A 19,870-nucleotide genomic window follows, 5' to 3' on the forward strand; every position below is an offset into this window, starting at 1 on the left:
GCTTTGTGTTAATCTATCACAATCAGTCTTATTAAAATATATTAAAGTTTATGACTGTATGTGGCCTAATGAAAAATAAATCAAGGGCTAAGAGTTGTTTTCCAAGGCACTGTATTTTAAGAGCCATTACAGTAAATACGTTTTATGATTCATAAATTTGCCCTGTTTGCTTTAAGAAGTCAAAACTTTAGCTAACACTACTTTATGTTCTAATAATGTTGCATTGTTACTATGTAGCTTGGATGCTAAACCTTAAAATTAATGTTAATGCAGATATGGACGCATAATATGTGTTACACATTTCAATATTATAAATTTTCTGTAAATAGCAACATAAATACATAAATATTCTATAGTTTTCACAGCACGACGTAGCGATAGACCACAAAGAACTACATTTCCCGGTGTAGCTCCGGTGGTTTTTCTGCGCATTGCTTCACTGCGCAGCTGAAGCTTCTCGTCCGGTGACGTGTTTAGTGTGCGCTCACAGCCCCGCTGCGTTTATGCGACTGAAATAGTTATGGCGAGTGGCAAAAAAAGCGCTCTGCTCTCATCTTTAGCAGATTATGGAGATGATTCGGAGCCCGACTCCGACCCAGAACCAGAAGATTCAGGTGATTTAAAAAAAAAAAAAATTATTACCGCAGCTTTAATAACAATAAAACACAATATTCATTTGTTAATTTTGTCTGTGAGACTACCATGAGTGTGAGCTAACAGTTAGCTTAACCTACTTTATACTTTTTGTTGGTTTTAGTTGTTTAGAAACCTTAGTTTATGTTATATCTGTTATTATTGTAGTTAAACTGTAGTTTTGCAGACAAACTGTCCGTGTATTTTAGTTTTTCAGTACATTATTCCAGGTTACGTATTTTATATCGTGAGCTCCAGTTTACCTGATGATTTGTTTGGATGTTTATTAGTGTTAAATAAATGTACGAATTAGAAGGGATGTAAAAATATGCCTAGCTTGTGTTACACCAGTTACATACTCTATGAAACACTAAATGTGACGCCGTTATTCAATTTGTGAAACTCAAACTCAGTTTTAACGCTTTTAAAAACATTTCTATCACCTCACAAGGGGTCCAACTTTAAAACACCACCATCTAGATTAAACCTGGACAGGATTATTCTACATTGAAAACAGAGTTGAGAGCATTTTAAAATAAAAAATAAAAAATCTGGGGTAATTTGTGTTCTTCAATTTTTAGCATTACACAAAAAGTTATGGCAATAACAGTAATCATTACAGAAGTGCTTGATTTAATTTATTTTTCTCAATATGTCCCTGAAACGTAGCTCTAAAAGACTCGCGAAGGAAGTAAAACTTTATTAGTAGGAATAAATAATCTAAAAACCTAGTACTGATGTAAGAATCGAGCAATAAAAACAAGACAAACTCTGAATCTCTGTTTGTACTGACACACAAAAAAAATCACCGTAAAACAGAACATTGTAAACGTACAGATGTTTATCCTATCGAAAAGCTGTATTTTAAAATGCATTTGTGGTCATTTCAAAGCAACACATTTTTAAAAAAAAGTTTAAAAATTGTGTGTTTTAAAGGTCTAAATGTGGTGCATAAACTCCACTTTTCCCACCATTTCTACTTTTATCACTCGTGTCCTTTCCTTTACAAAAGTAGCGCATCGCATATTGAGTCGGCTGACCTTTGATATGGCGATAGCTGCACCATGTATCCGGTTACAGTTACTATTTCAGTATCAATTGTGTGCTATGTTGCAATCACAAAAGACTTGTGGAATGTGATATTTTGGCATTTCAAATATCAGGCAAACCACTTCTGCTAATGTAGTCGGCCTGTTGGCTCGACCTCTGGTGTTTTAGTTTGATTTAAATAATGTTAGTCACTCACAGATGAATCAAATTTGGTTTTGACGGATTGAAAAATTTGATGTCCTCTCCCGGCTGCGTTCCGAATAGTGCTTAAGCAAATAAACAAATCATTCGTTTCTGTGTTAATTTATTAACCCCAAGCCACGACAGCAAATAAAAAAAATAGTTTTTAAAAGGGGAAGCTGGACAATTATCAACTTGAACAAGACGGCAGCCGGAGCTTGTTTCTAACTTCCCTAAGGCGCTGTTGGACCTCTGCGTTTTCCGTGTGTTTGTGTGCAGGGGGGCACGGAGGGGGCCTGGTCTACGGCTACGGGGACGACGACCTGAACCGGACAGAGGATGTTCAAGATAAAGTATCTGGAAACGAGGACAGCCGCGACAGCAACTCGGTCAGTGTCGGACCTCTGAACGCGTCTTCACAGGCTAAATTTGGCTGCCGTTAAAATCAGTCCCAAGTGGGGGAAAAAAAAAAAATGAAATAAACATCCAGTAATGCTCAGCAAAATGTACAGCTGTTTCACTGAAATCATAAAAACTAAAGAAAAACGTGACCTTGTAATATAAATCGAGATACTCAGACCTACAAGGACGACCAACAGTTTTGGTTCGTTTTCAGATCTGACCTGTTGAGTCCAGTTTCAACTGTAACACATTAAAGAGCTAAAAAGAAAAAGGTTCGTCTTTATTGATTGAGTAGTTTTGGATCAAACGGAAAATGAAGAAAATACATTTTTGTTCTTTTGCGTCAAAGGATGTTTTCCTAATAAACTTTATCGGATTTTTCTTAAACTCATATAAGGTTAACCAAAAGCAGACGATCTTGGTTGATGCATTTATAGACCGAATAATTCTGGGAGATCTCAGTTTTGATGCTGTTGTCGATCAGCAGCCAGCGATGATCAGGAGAAAATTGAACCGTTAATTGGTGCGTTGATATTAATTTTTTTTTTTTTCCAAATATGGCAATGCAGTTGTGATTAACCCAACACTTTCCTCATTTTTATCAGGAAAGCTATTTATGGGTCGGAGGTCAGATTTAGGACTAAGGTGTGAATTGAGTTTTTGTTAGGGTTAGGATTAGGTATGTAAGGGATAGGGTAAGGTTTAGGCTGTAGAAATGAGTGGAAGTCAATGGAAAGTCCCCACAAATATAGCCGCGTGTGTGTGTGCGTGTGTGTGTGTGTTTCTCCATGTTTGTTCACCAAAGTAACAGATTGTACTTTAATAGGTTGAAAAAAATGTAGTTCACCTTGCCGTGATCACAAATAAAAGTTTTGATTATTGGAAAACCTTTGGAAAATAAACCAATCAGGATAGAGCAGCACATACAGTTTTTGGTTCATATCAGTATTGTTTTAAATTTTGTATAATTAAACAAACTATGCATGTCAATAGAATAATAACCTTATAAGGAAGTTTTTACTAAAAAAAAAAAGTTAATTAAATTTCTCCTCCTATATGATTTTTAGTGTCTCAAACCTGAAGCAGGGGATATATTTCAAACTTGTCAGACCAACTTTACATAGATCTACATTTTGGTCTATAGCAGTAGTTGGTATGAGCTGTGTTTTGTTGGAGTAGCCGCATTTCTCTGGGAATCTTTCAATATTTTTTACCCAAGTCATTTCAGAATAGGTATTTGCCAACCATGTCCAAATGTGGCACCACAAAAGAAGCAAATCCAAAACTGGCTATGGTTTGAGAACATGTTACCCTAAATGGGCAAACGGTTTCTAAAGAGAAGTTTGACTCAACATACAGGTAAAGCCTTCAGTAGGTTTGCGTCTTGTTGTTGCTAACTGTTCAAAGTGTTGGCGTTAGCTAAAAGGCTAGGCTAACTCTAGCATGTCTTCCTTTTGGATTTGTTGATAATTTGTTACAGTTTAGTGTGGCTTCAGTTAATTGTGTGCATAAAAAAAACTGTATTGAATTTCTTAGTGCTTTGAACATTGTACAGTTTAATAACCAGAGTCATGGTCCTGGATTGCTTTTAAATTGCATTTCTGCCAATTTAACTGACAGCTGATGTTTGAATCATTCAGCAGCTAAAGAGAGAAGAGCTGAAATGATTAATTGTGATTAATTTATTACTGAAATAATCATCAACTAATTTAGTAAGCGATTAATTGTTAACTGGACAAAAACACGACGGTCTGCTGGCTGAATGACTGCTCTTGCGCCCAACCACCAGACTTTGCAAGTTTTCTGGGGGAAACCTTGTGTACATTTTGCATTTAACATGAAAAAAAGTGTTCCATTTTCATTTTCTTATTTTCTTTTCTGTGTAAAAATGACTTAAATAGTTAAATGAAAAATCTGGAGAATGTGCCAAGTTTTTTTTTTTTTTGTTTTAAACGTGATTAATTGTCAGAACAATCGATTAATCATCAGAATAATAATGCATCTGACATATAATTTTTAAAAAAATGCATTACTAAATTAATTCATCACTAAAATAATCATTAGTTGAAGGCCTAAAAGCGAGTTAACATTAACACTAACAGTCATAATGTCACATCTACGGATGAATCTTTAGTCTAGTTCAAACAATTTCAGTCTGTCCCTATTTTTTTTTTTTTTTATAAAGTTAGCTGAATAATGTTTAACAATGTTGGAGTCCTTTGTGTTGCCTGCCTGGCCCCTGTCCTGGTCTTCTGCCCTCTGACCCCCCGGCCCTACAGTGTTAACCCTCTGCGTTTTTGTGTTTATAGGATATGGACGAATCAGACGAGGGGAGGGACGCAGATGATGTGGAGGTATTTGAACGACGACCTGTGGTTGGGGCGGATTAGATTTGGAAGTCAATGTTGCTCGCTAGATGGTGCTGTGGGATCATGTATGCCTGGATGTTAAACTAACAACTGATTTGTTGTGTCTTAAACCTTCCAGCGGCGTGACTCGCTTAAAATGATTTGAGTCGCGCCACATTTCTGCGCCTTGAACGTGTCGGGCTGTGAAGCGGAGGCTGTCAAGAGTGCAAACACCAGGAGGGTGGCGCACCTCTGAGGCTTTGCTTTATAACCCGCCCTGTAGTCTGATCAGCTTTGTCTGCTAAATTCGCCGTGCAGTAAGACAGATAACAGCACTGTCAGTGTAAACATTGCGGTAATCGAAAAAGTTTTTTTTCAGCACTCGTGTGCCGACACGCTTGAGATTGTACGCAGAGAGCAGAAAGTCATGTTCAGGGGAAGACAAGTCGATGCATTAATGTTGACATGTTTTTATCTGATCTGGTGTGATGTACGCTGCTGTCTCGCTGTAGAAATGTTTTTGTGCTGCTTATTAATGCTCATTAGCTGACAGGAGCAGAATAGATGCTTGTTGGCTCTGCTTGCTCGCATTATCTGATGACTGTCAGTGTTCGCTCACTGCAACTTGCTGTTGTGAAACTTGTCTGCTTTTCTGTTTCACAATTTACTGCTTGGTTGTCATTTTCTCTCTCTCTTTTTTTTTATGACATTGATTTGTTTTACGCTCGGTTTGGACATTTGTGGGCAGGCTGGAGGCTCGCGGGTCTCGGAAAGAGGCGGAATATCTAGCCTCCAGAGTAAACTGTTGGTACACGGGGAGTTTTTGCTAATTAATTGTGCTACATGTTTTTCTTAAAACTCTTAAACCTTCTTAGGATAGTGTTTTAAATCAAAATAAAGCACTAAAAGTATGTTTCAGTCTGTTTTATAAGCAAAATCAGTGAATTTGTCTATTGAAGTTAAAAATATATCTTTTTTTAGCAACAGAAACAGTAGAAAAGTGCTTTTTTTAAGATGCAAACACATTACAGATGCTAGTGAGTTTACCTCTCTGCCATTTTTGTCTGTTATGTTTTGACAAAAAGCAGCTGTCTGCTGCACGGCATCTCTTATGGATCATCTTTCGATTTATTTCCCCCTTCAGGTTGTTTGGTACTCGCTTTGACAACCAATGACGTAGAGTTTAATATTATCAAATCATTGTCCACTGCAAGGAAATGCGATTATGTGACTCCAAAAGATACCATCTGCCAGCAGGAGGTGGCTTACAGACGATTTGGTCATATTTCATAAGAATCCCAGTTGGGAATGAGAGTCATAGTCAGCGGAAAATGGGTTTAATATAAAATCTTATGAAAATGATCTGTTAATAATTTAGATAATACGTGAGATGTGAATGTTTCTTATTTTCTTTAAGGTGGGAGCTCCTGGAAACACAGCATGTCTGTGCGGCTGGTTTTTATTGGTAGCATGTGCAGCATAGAGAGGAATGCTGAGGTGATGCAATATCTCATGAGTAGGTGGGAAACCAGAGTAAAAAAAATAAATAATTTTTTCCCACCATATTCCTGTCAAATATATTTACGTTTATGGAAAAGCCGAGTTTTACTGCTCCGCGTCTCCAGAATTTCTTTAGGTTTTAGAGGCGAACTTTGACAGATGTTTTTACCAACATGTTAAAGTTTGTATGCAAATGTTGATTTCAAACCTACAGGACTAGAAATGGACCCATAGTGGCAAGTATCGATTTTAATTTATTCAGATTTTTGTTTTTTAAAGAGCTACAGTTGAACCAAAAATTAAATTTTGATTCTATAATGAAATTATGATGTAGTCTTAAAAGATGATATAGAAGTAGTGTCAAAAAAAAAAAAAAAAAAATATATATATATATATATATATATATATATATATATACAGTATATACAGTATATATATATATGTATATACACTGTCCAATACATCAAAGAGATATTTCCTGATATTTCTAGTGGTTCTGTGAAGATTTATCTCTCCATTTATATTGTTCACATGTCTATCGCAATATATTTATTGATTTCTTTTTTTTCCCTTTTTTATTCAGCCCTGCTGTAAGCCCAAATCTGACAGGAGTGTGAATACTTTTGGTATTAACTGCATATTGTACAAAAATACAATAAATTTTCAGTTATTTGCCTGTGACGTTGTGTGACTAATTAGAGTAGCTAGCATTGCTAAAACACCTGTCTGCATGAACTCCCTTGAGAGTAAGTTGAGCTTTAACTTAACGCTGAGATTTTCAATGCGCCACAATCGTTTCCAGTCCAACATGTTCGCTAAGAAGCTGTGGCGAAAATCTCCAAAAGATAAAACGGATCAACTTTGTTTTTATCCGTTTAGCCTTCCTGTTATCTGCAAAAAGTCTCTGTCTCTTTCTCAGCCTGGAAGAAAAGCAGACACTTCTCTGCAATTTGCAGATGATAACTTCCTTTTCTTCCTCTGACTTCATTTTTAATCTCCTTACTGTTACTCAAAACGGTTGATCTGAGTTTCGTTCAGTAACAACCCTCACACTGAAGAGTGTTGTTACAGAAACTTGGCATTGGTTTACAAATTTACAAAACATAACAGTTAGCTTGTTGGTGAAATAGAAAACATAACAGGAACAAACTGTCAGTATTCTGCCATCTTTAGATCACTCTTCTACCTCTTACAAAAGTGCGTTCACCTGCTTTTTAGGCTGAACTTTAAGGCGACTTCATTAAACTTTTAAGTTTTTCTCAGATTTGCAAATGAGAATGTGTTACATCGGCTAAATGAGAACCGATCGTTAAGGAGGCGATCAATGAATCGTGACCGATTTCTTCTCAACCGTAGTGCTGATTGTGTTTGCCGGGCATACACACTCCGTTTGTCAGAGCTCCCCTGAACTTTGTCCTCCTCCCTTCTTCTCTTGGCGAGGGCAAATCCTTTGATGTGCCTGCGTGGTTGCTAGGCGATGCTTCATGTCCTGTGAATAACAGCACTGTTGTGTTGGACCTGGATTACCTTCAGGGTGCTGGCACCGCACCGGGCATATTTTGGAGCTCCTCCTCTGGCTGAGCCGAGGCATTCTCTGGAAACCGAATACATTTACAAACCTTCTCTACTTCTCAGGAACTGTTCTGAGATTTGTTTTGTACAATTAGCTTCTATGCCAAACTTCTTCTTTTTTTTTACCATCTTATGTTGGGTGGAAAATTAGCCTTAATCTGTTGCACTGAAATTAACTGTTCTAGCTGACTCATAGATTCATCATTTCCTCTCTTCTGCTTTTCACATTTCCTAACACAGAGTGTAACTATTATGGGCCAGATTTGTTTTCTGACGAAATTAAAATCTAAACGTGCTACAATGTCTCTCTCCTTTTCCTCCCGCCCTCTTGTTTTTTTATTACAGGCATCAGAAGCAGAGAAGAAGGACCCCAATGAGCTCGTTGGTGAGTAATATGTAATAGTGACAGCTTCCCAAAGGATATATAGTATATTTCTCATAAACTGGGATGGGATATCATGCACTTTATTGCTAAACATATTCACTAGTTTGCCTTCACAGACTTGAGTTACACCCCAACTCGCAATAAGATTCCAGCCAAGGTTATTTTTTGGGTCATTTTTTAAACTTTTCCATACACAAGTCAAAAATAAAGGACAGAAAAACCCCAAAACAAACAAAAAACAAGACAGAAATAGTACAGAAATGGATAAGCAATAAAAGTAAAGGAAGCACAAGCTTATTATACATTCACTCTTTTATACATAAAGCATGATCAAAGTCAAAGTAGTCGAATATTTCCTGCATATTTTTTTGAATATATATATCATGGAGTTCCAGCAAAATCAGGACACAAACTCATTAAAAAAAAATCAAACGTCATTGTATATTTAGCAAATAATCTTTATACTTTTTAAGAGTGAAAAACACACTTTTATCTCCTGACAACAATTATTCAACTTCAACTCCTCTGGGGATTTTGTGAGAATTTCAAACCATTCTTCCAGAAGCTCATTTGTGAGGTCAGACGCTGATGTTGGACCCCAACGAGCGCCTGTTCCACCTGATGTTTATTCAGCAGGTTCTCGCGAAGTTGAGAGCAGAACATTGTCAAGAAACGTGTTGGTATCCTGAAGCATTAAGGGTGCGTTCAAACCAGTTCTGTTTGGTCCGCTTTGATTGAATTCTAGTTCAGTTGTCTAGAATGTCCGGTTCGTTTGGGGTCGTGTGAATGTGCAATCGAGCTCTGATGTGGACTAAAAAAAAGCCAGGTCTCAGTTCAGTTGAAAGGAACTGAAGCGGTTTGAATAGATATATGAATGCCAACGAACCGGAGAGCGCTCTAAAAGCAGGAAGTGGACTAGAGCAAGGCATTCTGGATGTTTACGACCAAAACAAACGCGTGAGTCTAAGGCTCGTGGTCTTTTACAACACACAGAAGTGAAATTTGACATTTCTCCATTTTTGTTTACATTTTGCAAAGAAAGTTGCGCTCTGTCTTCGTCACAGGTTTCTATGTCGTTTCTTTCATTAGTTCTTGATGCAGCGCCACATTCAGGCGAGGAGGTGAACAGGGTTTTCAATTAGTCCGGTTGGTTTGACGGCGTGAAAGCGAACTACACCAGATGAAAATGTAACAAATGTTGCAATTTTGGACTAACCGAATCTACCTGACTGTCAGGTGTGAAAATAATTATTATTCTTTTCACCGGAACTAGGGCGATTATCCCAACTTCTGAAGAACAGCCTCTCCCAATAATTGCCTTCCTAGGTATTGTTTTTATCTCATCTGAAGGTAGTTAAACTGAGCTCCTGACAGTGACCTATTCTCTCATTAATGTGTAAAGAACAGTCAGCATGCCTAGCTGCTGGGATTTATACACCTGTTGCCATGGTAACAATGGGAATGGAGGAACGCTTTAGGCAAAAATAGTGTACAGGATGCATAATGCCCAACGATGGTGTTACTGTGGAGCAGCAGTTTGTTTACTGATTAAACAATCTTACAACGAACACTATACCTGCCTTACTTTTCAATATAAAACTTTTCTTTTTTAACTTCTGGCCGTTTCTCTCTCGTTCACCCCCCTCACGGAGTCCACAGCTATTGATGTTTGGAGGAAGAAAACTTTATTTTATGTTTTGGCACAGGTTCATTGATTATTGCACTGCAAGAAGAAAGACAGTAGTATTTCCTAATACATTTTTCCCAAAAGGGACATTTGGTGATTTTCTTCTTTTCTTTTTCTTCTTTTTTTTTTTTTTTGCTTAGTGTCACAAAAATCCATCCCTACTATTCTAACTTTTATAAAGTCCAGCAAGTTGTTGAGAGCTTCCGTTTCCCAATTCTGAGTGCAAATCTGTATCGCAATATTCAGGTTTTAATCTGTAGAAGATTAAGTTTTACTTCGGCTCAGACACATATTTTTTTCTCTCTGTCTTAAGTTAAGTCGGGCCAAAGTTTTCTTGTTTTACATCAGGCAGAATGAGCAAAATTATTTCTATTTGCTAAAAGCCAGAAAACGTAGCGAGAACATTTTTTAGACTTTTTATTTATTTTTTGTAACTTTGCATATTGTGTTTAAGCATTTAATTCAGGCAGGAAAGCCATGTAGCTCAACACGGTTCAATGTAATGAATATTTATTCAATGACTTATTGATCTGTGAATTTGGAATAAAGGTTAGCTTTTATTTTATAAATCAAACATTATTGAAATTGGGGGATTTTTTTTGTTGAGTTAGTTGGAGACATTTCAAAATATAAAATTTTGCTATATTTTAGTTTTTGTTGTCCCTACTGTAGAATGCAGAGTACCATCCCAAGACTTTATTAATAACATTAATAAGTTCTAGCCTACATTTATTTTATTAGCCTTTATTATTATTTTTTTATCTCCAAAATGTGGGGCTGAAAGAGTCTAAAAACTTACTTTGAAAATGCTTGAAAAGTCCTTGAACTTTACTGTGGGAAAAGTGTAGAAACCCTGAATGTTACAGAGTGTGAATCTGATGTTATGATTTTTCATGTTTGCAGGTTGTAAGTTGCATTTAATACATGATCCATTAACTAGACCAGGCTTAGTTGGACCGTTTGCCAGCTGCCAAGCAGATCGGACTATCAGGAGTCGACAAGAAGCAGCTAGTGTTTGATGAATAATTGTTTACCTGCACAAGTGGGCATGTATGCATCAGATCAGACAGGATGTGACTGATACAGGGAGCGGTTTCATTCACCAGCCTGACTGAAAACCTCTTCTTACTGTTTGCTGTTGCAATCCACAAGCTGGATACGGCTTAAGACGCCATGTGACGTAAAAATAAAGCAAATGAAACGCATCCTTAGATGTTTTTGTGTTTCTGAACCACAGATCAGCACCAGTGTCGAGGCTTTTAGGTCTTTGATATTCCAGCGGTGGAGCTCTTCCTCCGCAGTCTTTTCTATCAGTAAATGTCAAGAGCGTTTCTGGCCAAAAGCCCCGTCACCGGGGCTGAAGTCTCTGTTCTTTGTCCGTCTGCTGAAGAGACAGACACTGTCCTAAAAAAGACCCTCAGGGCACAGATCGCGCCTTTCTCTCTGGAAGACAGATGGTCATTTGGAAACAAACTACAGTCTTTTCTCTGTATGTTACAGTCTTCTTAATGTGTACCAGTATTTTTTCCCCAGTCGGCGCCGACTTATAAGCATGGTTATTTATTGCGCATGCTGTGATTTATTGATTGCCGCCCAGCCAAAGTGAAGCAACGGAGTTTTATTTTGATGCTTCGATGAGAGTTTGGCGAAAGCTGCAGTTTTCCAGTAAATCTCAGGTTGTCTTTAGCGGATTAGTGGCCTTTTTTTTTTTTTTTTTTACCGCGGTATAAGCCCCGTTTCAGATGCGCTGAGAAAGTTCCTATCTGTGTTGTAATAAAATGCCAGGCCGCCGCCTAATGCTTGAGTCATCAGACTTGTTGTGTCAGGCATTTGTCATGGCTAGAGGCAACAGTTTTTATTTTCAGATGTACCTACACATGAGCATCGCTACCCATGTTCCCATGCTTCTGTTTCACTGAAAAATTGTTTGATTACAACCTGTATATGCATGTGTAGGCATTGTGTTTCTGCCTGGTCAGCAAAAGCAACCCTTTGACCCAGAGGAGGGTGATTGATAATATGTCAGCTGAAGAATAGGCCCCAGAGGGAGGTCGTGCTCCGATGTGTGGAGGCCAGAGTGGCGGAAAATTGATTTCAAGAATTTCTTTTAATGTTCGGTAGGATGCAACCGAGCAACGCACGTTGTTAGATGACAAAAGGACAGAGTGACGGATGTGTGTGGAGGAGTCGTCGTGTGAGATTCTCAAAGTGTGGCCTTGAAGAAAAAATAGCAGTTTTTTACTCAGATTTAAAACAAGCTGGAGCAGAAACAGAACAGAAACGTTTACAGAAACAACTCAGGCAGAATAATCACAGGCTAAATTTAGTACTAGTCCTCTTAATCATATCCAAAAGTTTGACATAACGGATTTAAAACAAACCAAAAATCTAAATAAAAATAGCATATTTTAACATTCTTAATAAAATAAATCAATTTTTAATAGGAAAGGCTGTAAAGGTTGACGGGTTATTTTGTTCTTTAGTTATGATGAAACTAAAAGAGTGCCACCTATCACTCTTAATTAAAACTGCAGATGGCTAGCTAAGGTGAGCATGTCTGTAAAGCAGCAGGCTGCAGGCTAGCTATCTGAGCAGGTAGCCTGACAAATTAAGTAGCTAACAACTTGACTGACGAAATGTTACAAGTAGGGCTGTTGTAACAGAATATTTTAGTAATCGAGCACTCCATCGATTATTTTTACGATTACTCTGAAGTTTGTCTCTCTCTCTCTTTCTCTGTCTCTCTCTTTCAATCTCTCTCTTCCTCTCTTTCTCTGTCTCACTCTCTCGTTCGGTGCGCTAAATAATAAAACATAATTTAATGAATAAATATAATGTCGAATCATTCGAGGAATCGGTGCAGCCCTAGTTACAGCTGACGTTTTTAGAACTGTAACAGCATTTTATTGATTTTTTTCAAATTATATATTTAAAAATTAAAAAATGGCTTACAGGGCGACAAAATAGTGCGACAAAACGTTTTCCATGCCAGGAAAACTTGTGTGTGAAGTTTCATAGCGACGGGTCACTTTCTTTTCAAGACAACTTTATAATTTAGGAAGGTTATGCTGTAATGTTTTAACAATTTAAAAACGGGAACTTGGTTCTGACTCGTGCCCAGTCCAGACACTAAATACAGGCCGGCTCACTTTCCAGGTCGCATATTGGACCCTGCGGTTTTATAATCTGGCTGGTCATGACAAAAGATTACAGGAAAGGGAGCAGAAAGAATTACTGCTTCTACTGCAAATTCTTGACTTAATTGAAAGCCTTGTGTGTTAGTGGAATTTTCCTCCAATGTTTTTTTTTTTTAAGATAAAATGTTTGCCAGAGACCAAGTCAGCGGTTCAGAATATGATCTTGTCGAGTCAAGTTTTAACCCGTCTCTGTTCCTCACTAAAAGTCAGCACCCACTTCTGCTGTTACAGACGCACACACCTACAGCACGTTTTTGCAGTGTGTCTTGACAGCAGCGAGTGAAGGCGAGGAGCGCGCGCGCGCGTGTGTGATTGAGATATAGCGGTGACAGTGAAGAATGCCTGGCCCGGAGTCAGGGGAAGCAGAGCAAAACAAGCGACAGGTCCAAAAGGAGGGAAAGGAGCCTCCCTTCTCCGTACAAGCCCTGACAGCAGCCACTCCCTGGCTGCAATGTGCGCACTGTAAAACCTACACTTAGAACCAGGGTGCACAGGAATTCCCCACTGCTAGATTAGCATAACACACACACACAAACACCCCATGTTTCAGAAAGCAAGTAAAAAAAAAATCCACGTTCACCACCTTTCTTTAAGAGTGTTTACTCAGTTAATGCCTCTTCATGTGAGGACAGGTTGAATTATAGAAGGAGTCATGTTTGTTTTTGGTTTTTTTGTTGTTGTTTTTTTTGTCTCGTCAGCGCTCTTCTCAGAGAAGGTGAGGAACATGTCACCCGATGAGATCCGAATCCCTCCCGAACCCGCGGGACGCTGCTCCAGTCAACTACAGGTACCCGGCCCTATCGTCAAACCCCGTACATCAACAATACCCATGATAAAAATGAATAAATAAAAAGTAAAAATGTAATTATTGCTGCTGTAGTCGGGATTGAGTAGGTTTAACATACCAAAGTTATCAGGGTAGGGCAGTAAGGGTGTGGTTGTCTGGGCTTCGTTTAAGAGGTCATATTTTCTGTAGGCTACTTGGAGCGTCAAACACTTACACACTCAGTGCTTCCTGTGAAATAATAAGAACCTAAGCCTGGTTCCCATGGAAACATTGGCAAACTATTTCCTTCAGTAGACGTATATCAAAGCTTGACATTTAAAAGTGGGAGTTGGGGCTGGGCGAAATGGCATAAAGTGAATTATTATGAATTTTAGAGCACTTCACTTCGGTAAGGACAAATGGACGATAACATCAAACCTCCCAAAGATCAGGAGTGTGGATGTGATGGGACTTTTAAGACTACAGAATCTGCAAATATATGAAGAAAATATGTACTTTTAGTTAAGTTATTGAACAAATAAGCACAACTAAACATGTTTAGAAGAATAAAAATAACTTCCAAATGTCCTTGCTGAACCAAAATGTTGCCAAATTATTCTTTTTCTTTTTTTTTTCTGGGAATGAGCTTTTCCTTCTCTTCAACTAGGACTGCAACTAGAAATTATTTTAGTACTCACCTATTTGATTGATTGCTCCATCAATTATTCAATCAGTTATACTGACGATTAATCGATAAATTGGATTTTAAAAAATGGGCAAATTCTACAGATTTTATATTTAACCACTTATGACTTTTTATACATTAGAAATACATTGAAATATGCAAATAGACAAGTATTTTATCTAATTTTTAAATAAAAAAACATTCTATTACCTAACGTACCACAGCATCTCACTCCGTAAGTCAGTTTGAACCTCATGAAGCTAAAACTGTGCCACTTAAGGAGTTTTAGCTTAAACATATATACAGACAAAGGTGTTTTTATCTTACATGCATATTTATTTTGTACATTTTTTGCTAAAATTCTCAGAGTATGTTTTTTTTTTTTCAGCAAATTGACTTATTTTTAGGTAACGATTAATTGATGAGTAAATTAGTTGACGATTAATCGACTCGTCACAATTAATTTGATTAATCGTTTCAGCCATTGCTTCCAAATCTGACGTTTTCTCAATTTTTCTCAACCTCACCGTCTCCCTCACTCGTTACAGACCGGATGGGGTAGAGTCACGTGAAAACAGACGTTTTAAAGGGACACGAGCGCACAGCTTTACACAGCCAGAGACAAAAACACAGAAAATACCGACGCGAGCAAAATGACGTCGGCTATTGTCATAAATTTTGTTGTCGGATAATTTTTGGTTTATGGCCCAGACCTAATGGGATGATAAAAGCTGTGAGTATTTACAAAAGCCCGGTGTGTGTGTGTGTATGTGTGCGTGTGTGTGCTCTTCTCCACACACCCAATGAATAGGTTAGGATGTTTAATCGCCCCCTCTGGAAACAGAAATATATTTTGGTGGCTACATAAATTCTGAGTCTCCCCTTTAATTAGAGCAGCGTCTTCCTCTCAGTCACCTCTGCCCTCTTTCTGGCTTCTCGACGCCGCGGCGTTCAGAGCGCCGCTCGAGTTTGCTTCCTGGCGAGGAGCTAAGGCAGATCAGGACACACAGCTGACTCTGAAAGCGCCCAGCAAACACGGTCGCCCCCAGGGCCGGCACTCCCCCACCTGTCTGATGAACATCTGATGATTCACCTGAGCACCCTGCACGTCCCTGCCTTCAGGTCGCGGCAGCAGGAGGTCGTGTGCCTTTTCAGTTTCTAGCTTGATTTGATTTCGTAAACTTGGTTTCAGCCGTATTCAAGTTCAGAAAGCACAAATTAACTGGAGAGAGTGGCAGTCTGGTTTGGAGATTCTGGATCTACCTGGGGGGGCGGGGAAAAAAAAGATTTAAAGATGGCTGCCTGGTGAAAGGCAGCATATTTTCCTGGATTTTGATGGTGTTGGTCTGGATGTGACCATTGCTTCCTCGTTTTAATAGCCTGAAGCCGTTCTTCTTAGAGTTCTTCCAGCTTTTCTTTAGGGAATGACATGACTGATGAAAAATGACTAATCAACTTTAATTGAAAATGTTTGCAAACCCCAAAGATATGCAGGATGACTGAGATTGTTTGCCTTTTCACATATTTGGTTGCATAGGATCATCACTGAATGAAACATTTACATTTCAAAATACAACAGAAACCTGTTATTGGCCATGATTTAGATAATTTAGCTTATCTAGTGCCGCCCAACCTTTACTCTGAGAGCAAGTTTTGTGTTTTTGAAGCTCTGACTGTAACCAACCAGATTTAATTATTTACATTTAAAGGCCACAAAATATTTCGATTAAAAGAATTTCAAGTCCATTTCGCTCAGATCCTAGTTTAGCGAAAGAAATCGGGCGTGGATTTCGAAGGAAATGGATGCGGACGAGGCTCCAAGCTGCAAATATCTCAGCTGTTATATGAGGACGTTGGGATGCGACTGAAGATTTATATTATTTTTACATTAATATTCATAATATCGAGAGAAAAGGTTTTTCATTCTAAGATTCCAACTGTTTTTCTTTCTCCTATTCAATCTGGGGGGAAAATACATTGTTATTTACAACATATGATTTTTTTGAGGTATATTTTAACATAAATGTCCAGCTGTTGGAATAGCATTGCCTGATTTTTTTCCCCTATTTTTTCTTTTTACTACAAAGTAAAACTGAACTTCGTCCAAGAGTAGTGATTTTGTATTTCTTTTGGAGCTCGGCTGAATGTTCCTCTGAGGCATCAGCAACATATTCTGATTCAGAAAAATATTGTAGAAATAATCAGTGATTTTGACACGTTCAGTCTGTTTCCGTTCACTGACTCGCTCGTGTGGTGACAGGAGAAGATCTACAAACTGTACGAGAGAAAAATCCACGGAGACTTTGACACAAACAGCCACATCCAGAAGAAAAAGGAGTTTAGAAACCCGAGGTATGCAGCTCAGCTGAGGAACACATGCCAGTGATGCACACACTCCCACAGTCACTTTCTATCAGATACACTTTTTTTTTTCTTTTTTTTTTGTCAGTTTTGAGTGAAAAGACCACACAAGTGCATTAACACTCTCCAGCCTCATCCTTTCTGAGACAATCTGACGATCCGGTCGTGTTTGAGCAGCTTGTCGCTGACCCAACTTCATTGGTTTCCTTTCAGCATTTACGAGAAGCTTATTCAGTTTTGTGGAATCGATGAACTGGGGACGAACTACCCAAAAGACATGTTTGATTCTCACGGCTGGTCTGAAGACTCCTACTACGAAGCTCTCGGTACGTCCTCCTTTGTCATGATTCCAGCTGAGAACTCGTTGTTATTATTATTATTATTATTATTATTATTAGTAGTATAATTATTCTCCTTCCAGCCAAAGCCCAGAAAGTGGAGATGGACAAGCTGGAGAAGGCCAAGAAGGAGCGGACCAAGGTGAGCCGAACAAAGAAAAAGCAGGATAAATATGCTGCCAGTTTTTTTTTTCTGTTTTTTTTCCTCAGAGGCAAGTCTCCACCAGCTGCGCTTCATTTTTACTTAACGATCTTCATCTGAGGCAAAAGTCGCCTTTGCCAAGTTCTGCTCTCGTAACGGCCCAACCCAGTGCAGGTTTGCAGGTTGGCTGTGCCCGCTCGGATCTCGTACGTCAGCTTTTTTTTTCTCCAGTGGAACTGAGTTCTTCAGATTTATTTATTTATTTTTCTTCTTCTCTCTTAGTGATATTGTTGGCGTCAAACTGTCTGTGACTAATGAGAGCGAGAAAGTAGGTGGATAAGATTCGCCGTGGTTAGAAAAGTGCCACATGCCGCCGTGATGCGCCGCGGCATGTCATTTGATGCTGCGGCGCATTTCCATCTGTCGATGTTTGGCTAACCATTTCGCAGTTGTTGTTTTTCCATTAAATAAATAACGCAATTCAAATGACATGCAAATAAGTTCGGACGTCCGGTCGCGAAAAAAAAAAAGTGTTTCTACCGTATTGCGGTTTTGCAAAATATCCGAATTTCGACACGGTGGAAAATATCACATCATCCTAGCGCAAAGGACGATTTTTCAAACTTGGCGGGTTTATTCCAGTTTGCGCAATCATCGGAAATGCGGTTTAGGAAAAATTGGATTTGAAGTGAGTTCATGGTGCGCTTAAGGTGGAACAGAGTCACCAGACTCTGAACAGCTCCTCAGCGATGTCTCGATGTGCTTTCTTCAGATCGAGTTCGTCACGGGAACCAAGAAAGGCACCAACCCTTCCAGCACAGCGGCCTCCACCACCAGCAGCAGCAGCACCACCACCTCCACAGGTAACACTCGCTGCACAAAACTCCACCCGGGAAAATTAAACCGCTCTTAGGCAAACTTTTGATGATAAGACAATAATTTTCTGCCAGCCTCTCTAATGAACAACATGGCGATTAATCAACTCTTAATGCAGCAATAGTTGTGATTCTGCTTTGTGTTTACTCCCGCCAGCAGACGCCCAGAAGAGGAAAAGCAAGTGGGACTCGGCGATCCCCGTCACCCTGGCCCAGCCCACCCTCATCACCACCACGGCCACCCTTCCCGCCGTCGTGTCGGTAACCACCACGGCTAGCGGCACAAAGACCACGGTCATCTCTGCAGTGGGCACCATCTTAAAGAAAGCAAAGCAGTGAGCAGACAACGGCGAGCAGAAAGGGCCACGTGTTGGATCATAGGAGCAACCAGATCCAGACGGATCCCGTTGGATTGAAGTGTTGATGCTAAGAACCAGCAATGCTGAACTTGGACGAATCAAAGCACTGGACTGCCTTCTGGAGCCGGGGCTGTATCTGCACCACTGCATCCTAAAGCCAAAATTACACTTCTGTGGTGTCTGATTCACGAGGATGTTTTTATACGTCGGCAACGCCTGAAAACTTAATGCGATTTCGACGGAGCGCGTTCCTAAGCGGACTGGATAAAGCGAACGGAAAGCTGTTTATTTTTATATCTGTAGTTGCAGTGAAATGTAGTCCGTTTCTCTCGGTTGTGTGCAAACCTTTTTTTTTTTTTTGCGTTTTTGTTTGTGACATAGTGAACACCTTTCAGACAAGTTCATTTTTACACTTCTACATGTGTCTTGATTGTACCAGGAATAAAAGAAGCAAATGTTGCCTTTTCAATTTGACTTTTTGTTTATCTCTCAGTTCATTTCCTAAATAGTTTTTCGGGTTTTTTTCCGCCTTAAGAACCGGATTATTGAAACTCAGGAAATCTCCTTACACTTCACTAAAGTTTGTAGACCTTTAAGGTGTTTTTGAAGATGGAAGAAATGTTTTAGCTTTAGGTAACTAAAATCCCTGGTGAGATTTTGGCACCGGGCTGTGAGGTTCATGCCCAGCTGAAGGCTTGGAGCTGAATCATTAATGACAGTCAGCTGAATCACACACGCCTCTGGCTACAAGCTGTGACAGAAGCCATCCATTTGGTTCAAGCGCATGAGCAAATGTTTGCGTTCTGCTTGTACCGCAACGTGTTTTTGCAGAGTCCGGAATGCAGAACTGACAGGAAGGGAAAAAAAGAAATATTTAAAAAAAAACATACTGAGCCTCCATCTCACACCAGCCGGGTACATTTTGCTCAGGTGGAGCTCTTGCGTATTTACATAGATGCACACACACACACACACACACACACACACACTCGCAACTGGATTACTATCTGCCTTGTTAGATTGTTTTACAATGAACACTTAACTTTATTGATTTAATGTGGAAGCTTATCTAGTAGCCAAATGTATTAAATGTAAACAAGTAGCTCACGTCAGGTTCTGATTATTTTGACTTCAACAACAATAACAAATAACACTGTTTAAAAAGTGAATATGGGTAAAACTTTATTTTTTAAAAAGAAAGGCAAAGTGGGCATGCCGTGGTGGCGTAGTGGTTAGCGCGACCCATGTTTGGAGGCTTTGAGTCCTCGACGCTGCCGTCGCGGGTTCGACTCCCGGACCCGACGATATTTGCCGCATGTCTTCCCCCCTCTCCTTCCTCTTTTCCTGTCAGCCCACTGTCACATAAGGGACACTAGAGCCCACAAAAGAC

The 19,870-nt window shown here is 39.2% G+C and overlaps 1 protein-coding gene across 2 annotated transcripts; it reads left to right on the forward strand.

Moving 5' to 3' along the window:
* Window positions 1–456: 456 nt before the first annotated feature.
* sap30bp (SAP30 binding protein) lies at window positions 457–18,954 on the forward strand. 2 transcript variants are annotated; one of them, XM_005809615.3, is made up of 10 exons: window positions 457–614; window positions 2,143–2,252; window positions 4,575–4,619; window positions 8,031–8,070; window positions 13,653–13,741; window positions 16,666–16,757; window positions 16,980–17,092; window positions 17,188–17,246; window positions 18,019–18,109; window positions 18,282–18,954. In XM_005809615.3, the coding sequence occupies exons 1-10, from the start codon at window positions 521–523 to the stop codon at window positions 18,458–18,460; spliced, it is 912 nt and encodes a 303-aa protein (XP_005809672.1). In that variant the 5' UTR covers window positions 457–520; the 3' UTR covers window positions 18,461–18,954. The 2 variants fall into 2 exon arrangements, with proteins under 2 accessions (XP_005809672.1, XP_023197371.1); XM_023341603.1 differs by having other exon boundaries at window positions 469–614; window positions 18,279–18,954.
* Window positions 18,955–19,870: the final 916 nt, after the last annotated feature.

Source organism: Xiphophorus maculatus, chromosome 10, assembly GCF_002775205.1.
Source record: "Xiphophorus maculatus strain JP 163 A chromosome 10, X_maculatus-5.0-male, whole genome shotgun sequence".
In the NCBI taxonomy this organism is placed as follows: domain Eukaryota; kingdom Metazoa; phylum Chordata; class Actinopteri; order Cyprinodontiformes; family Poeciliidae; genus Xiphophorus; species Xiphophorus maculatus.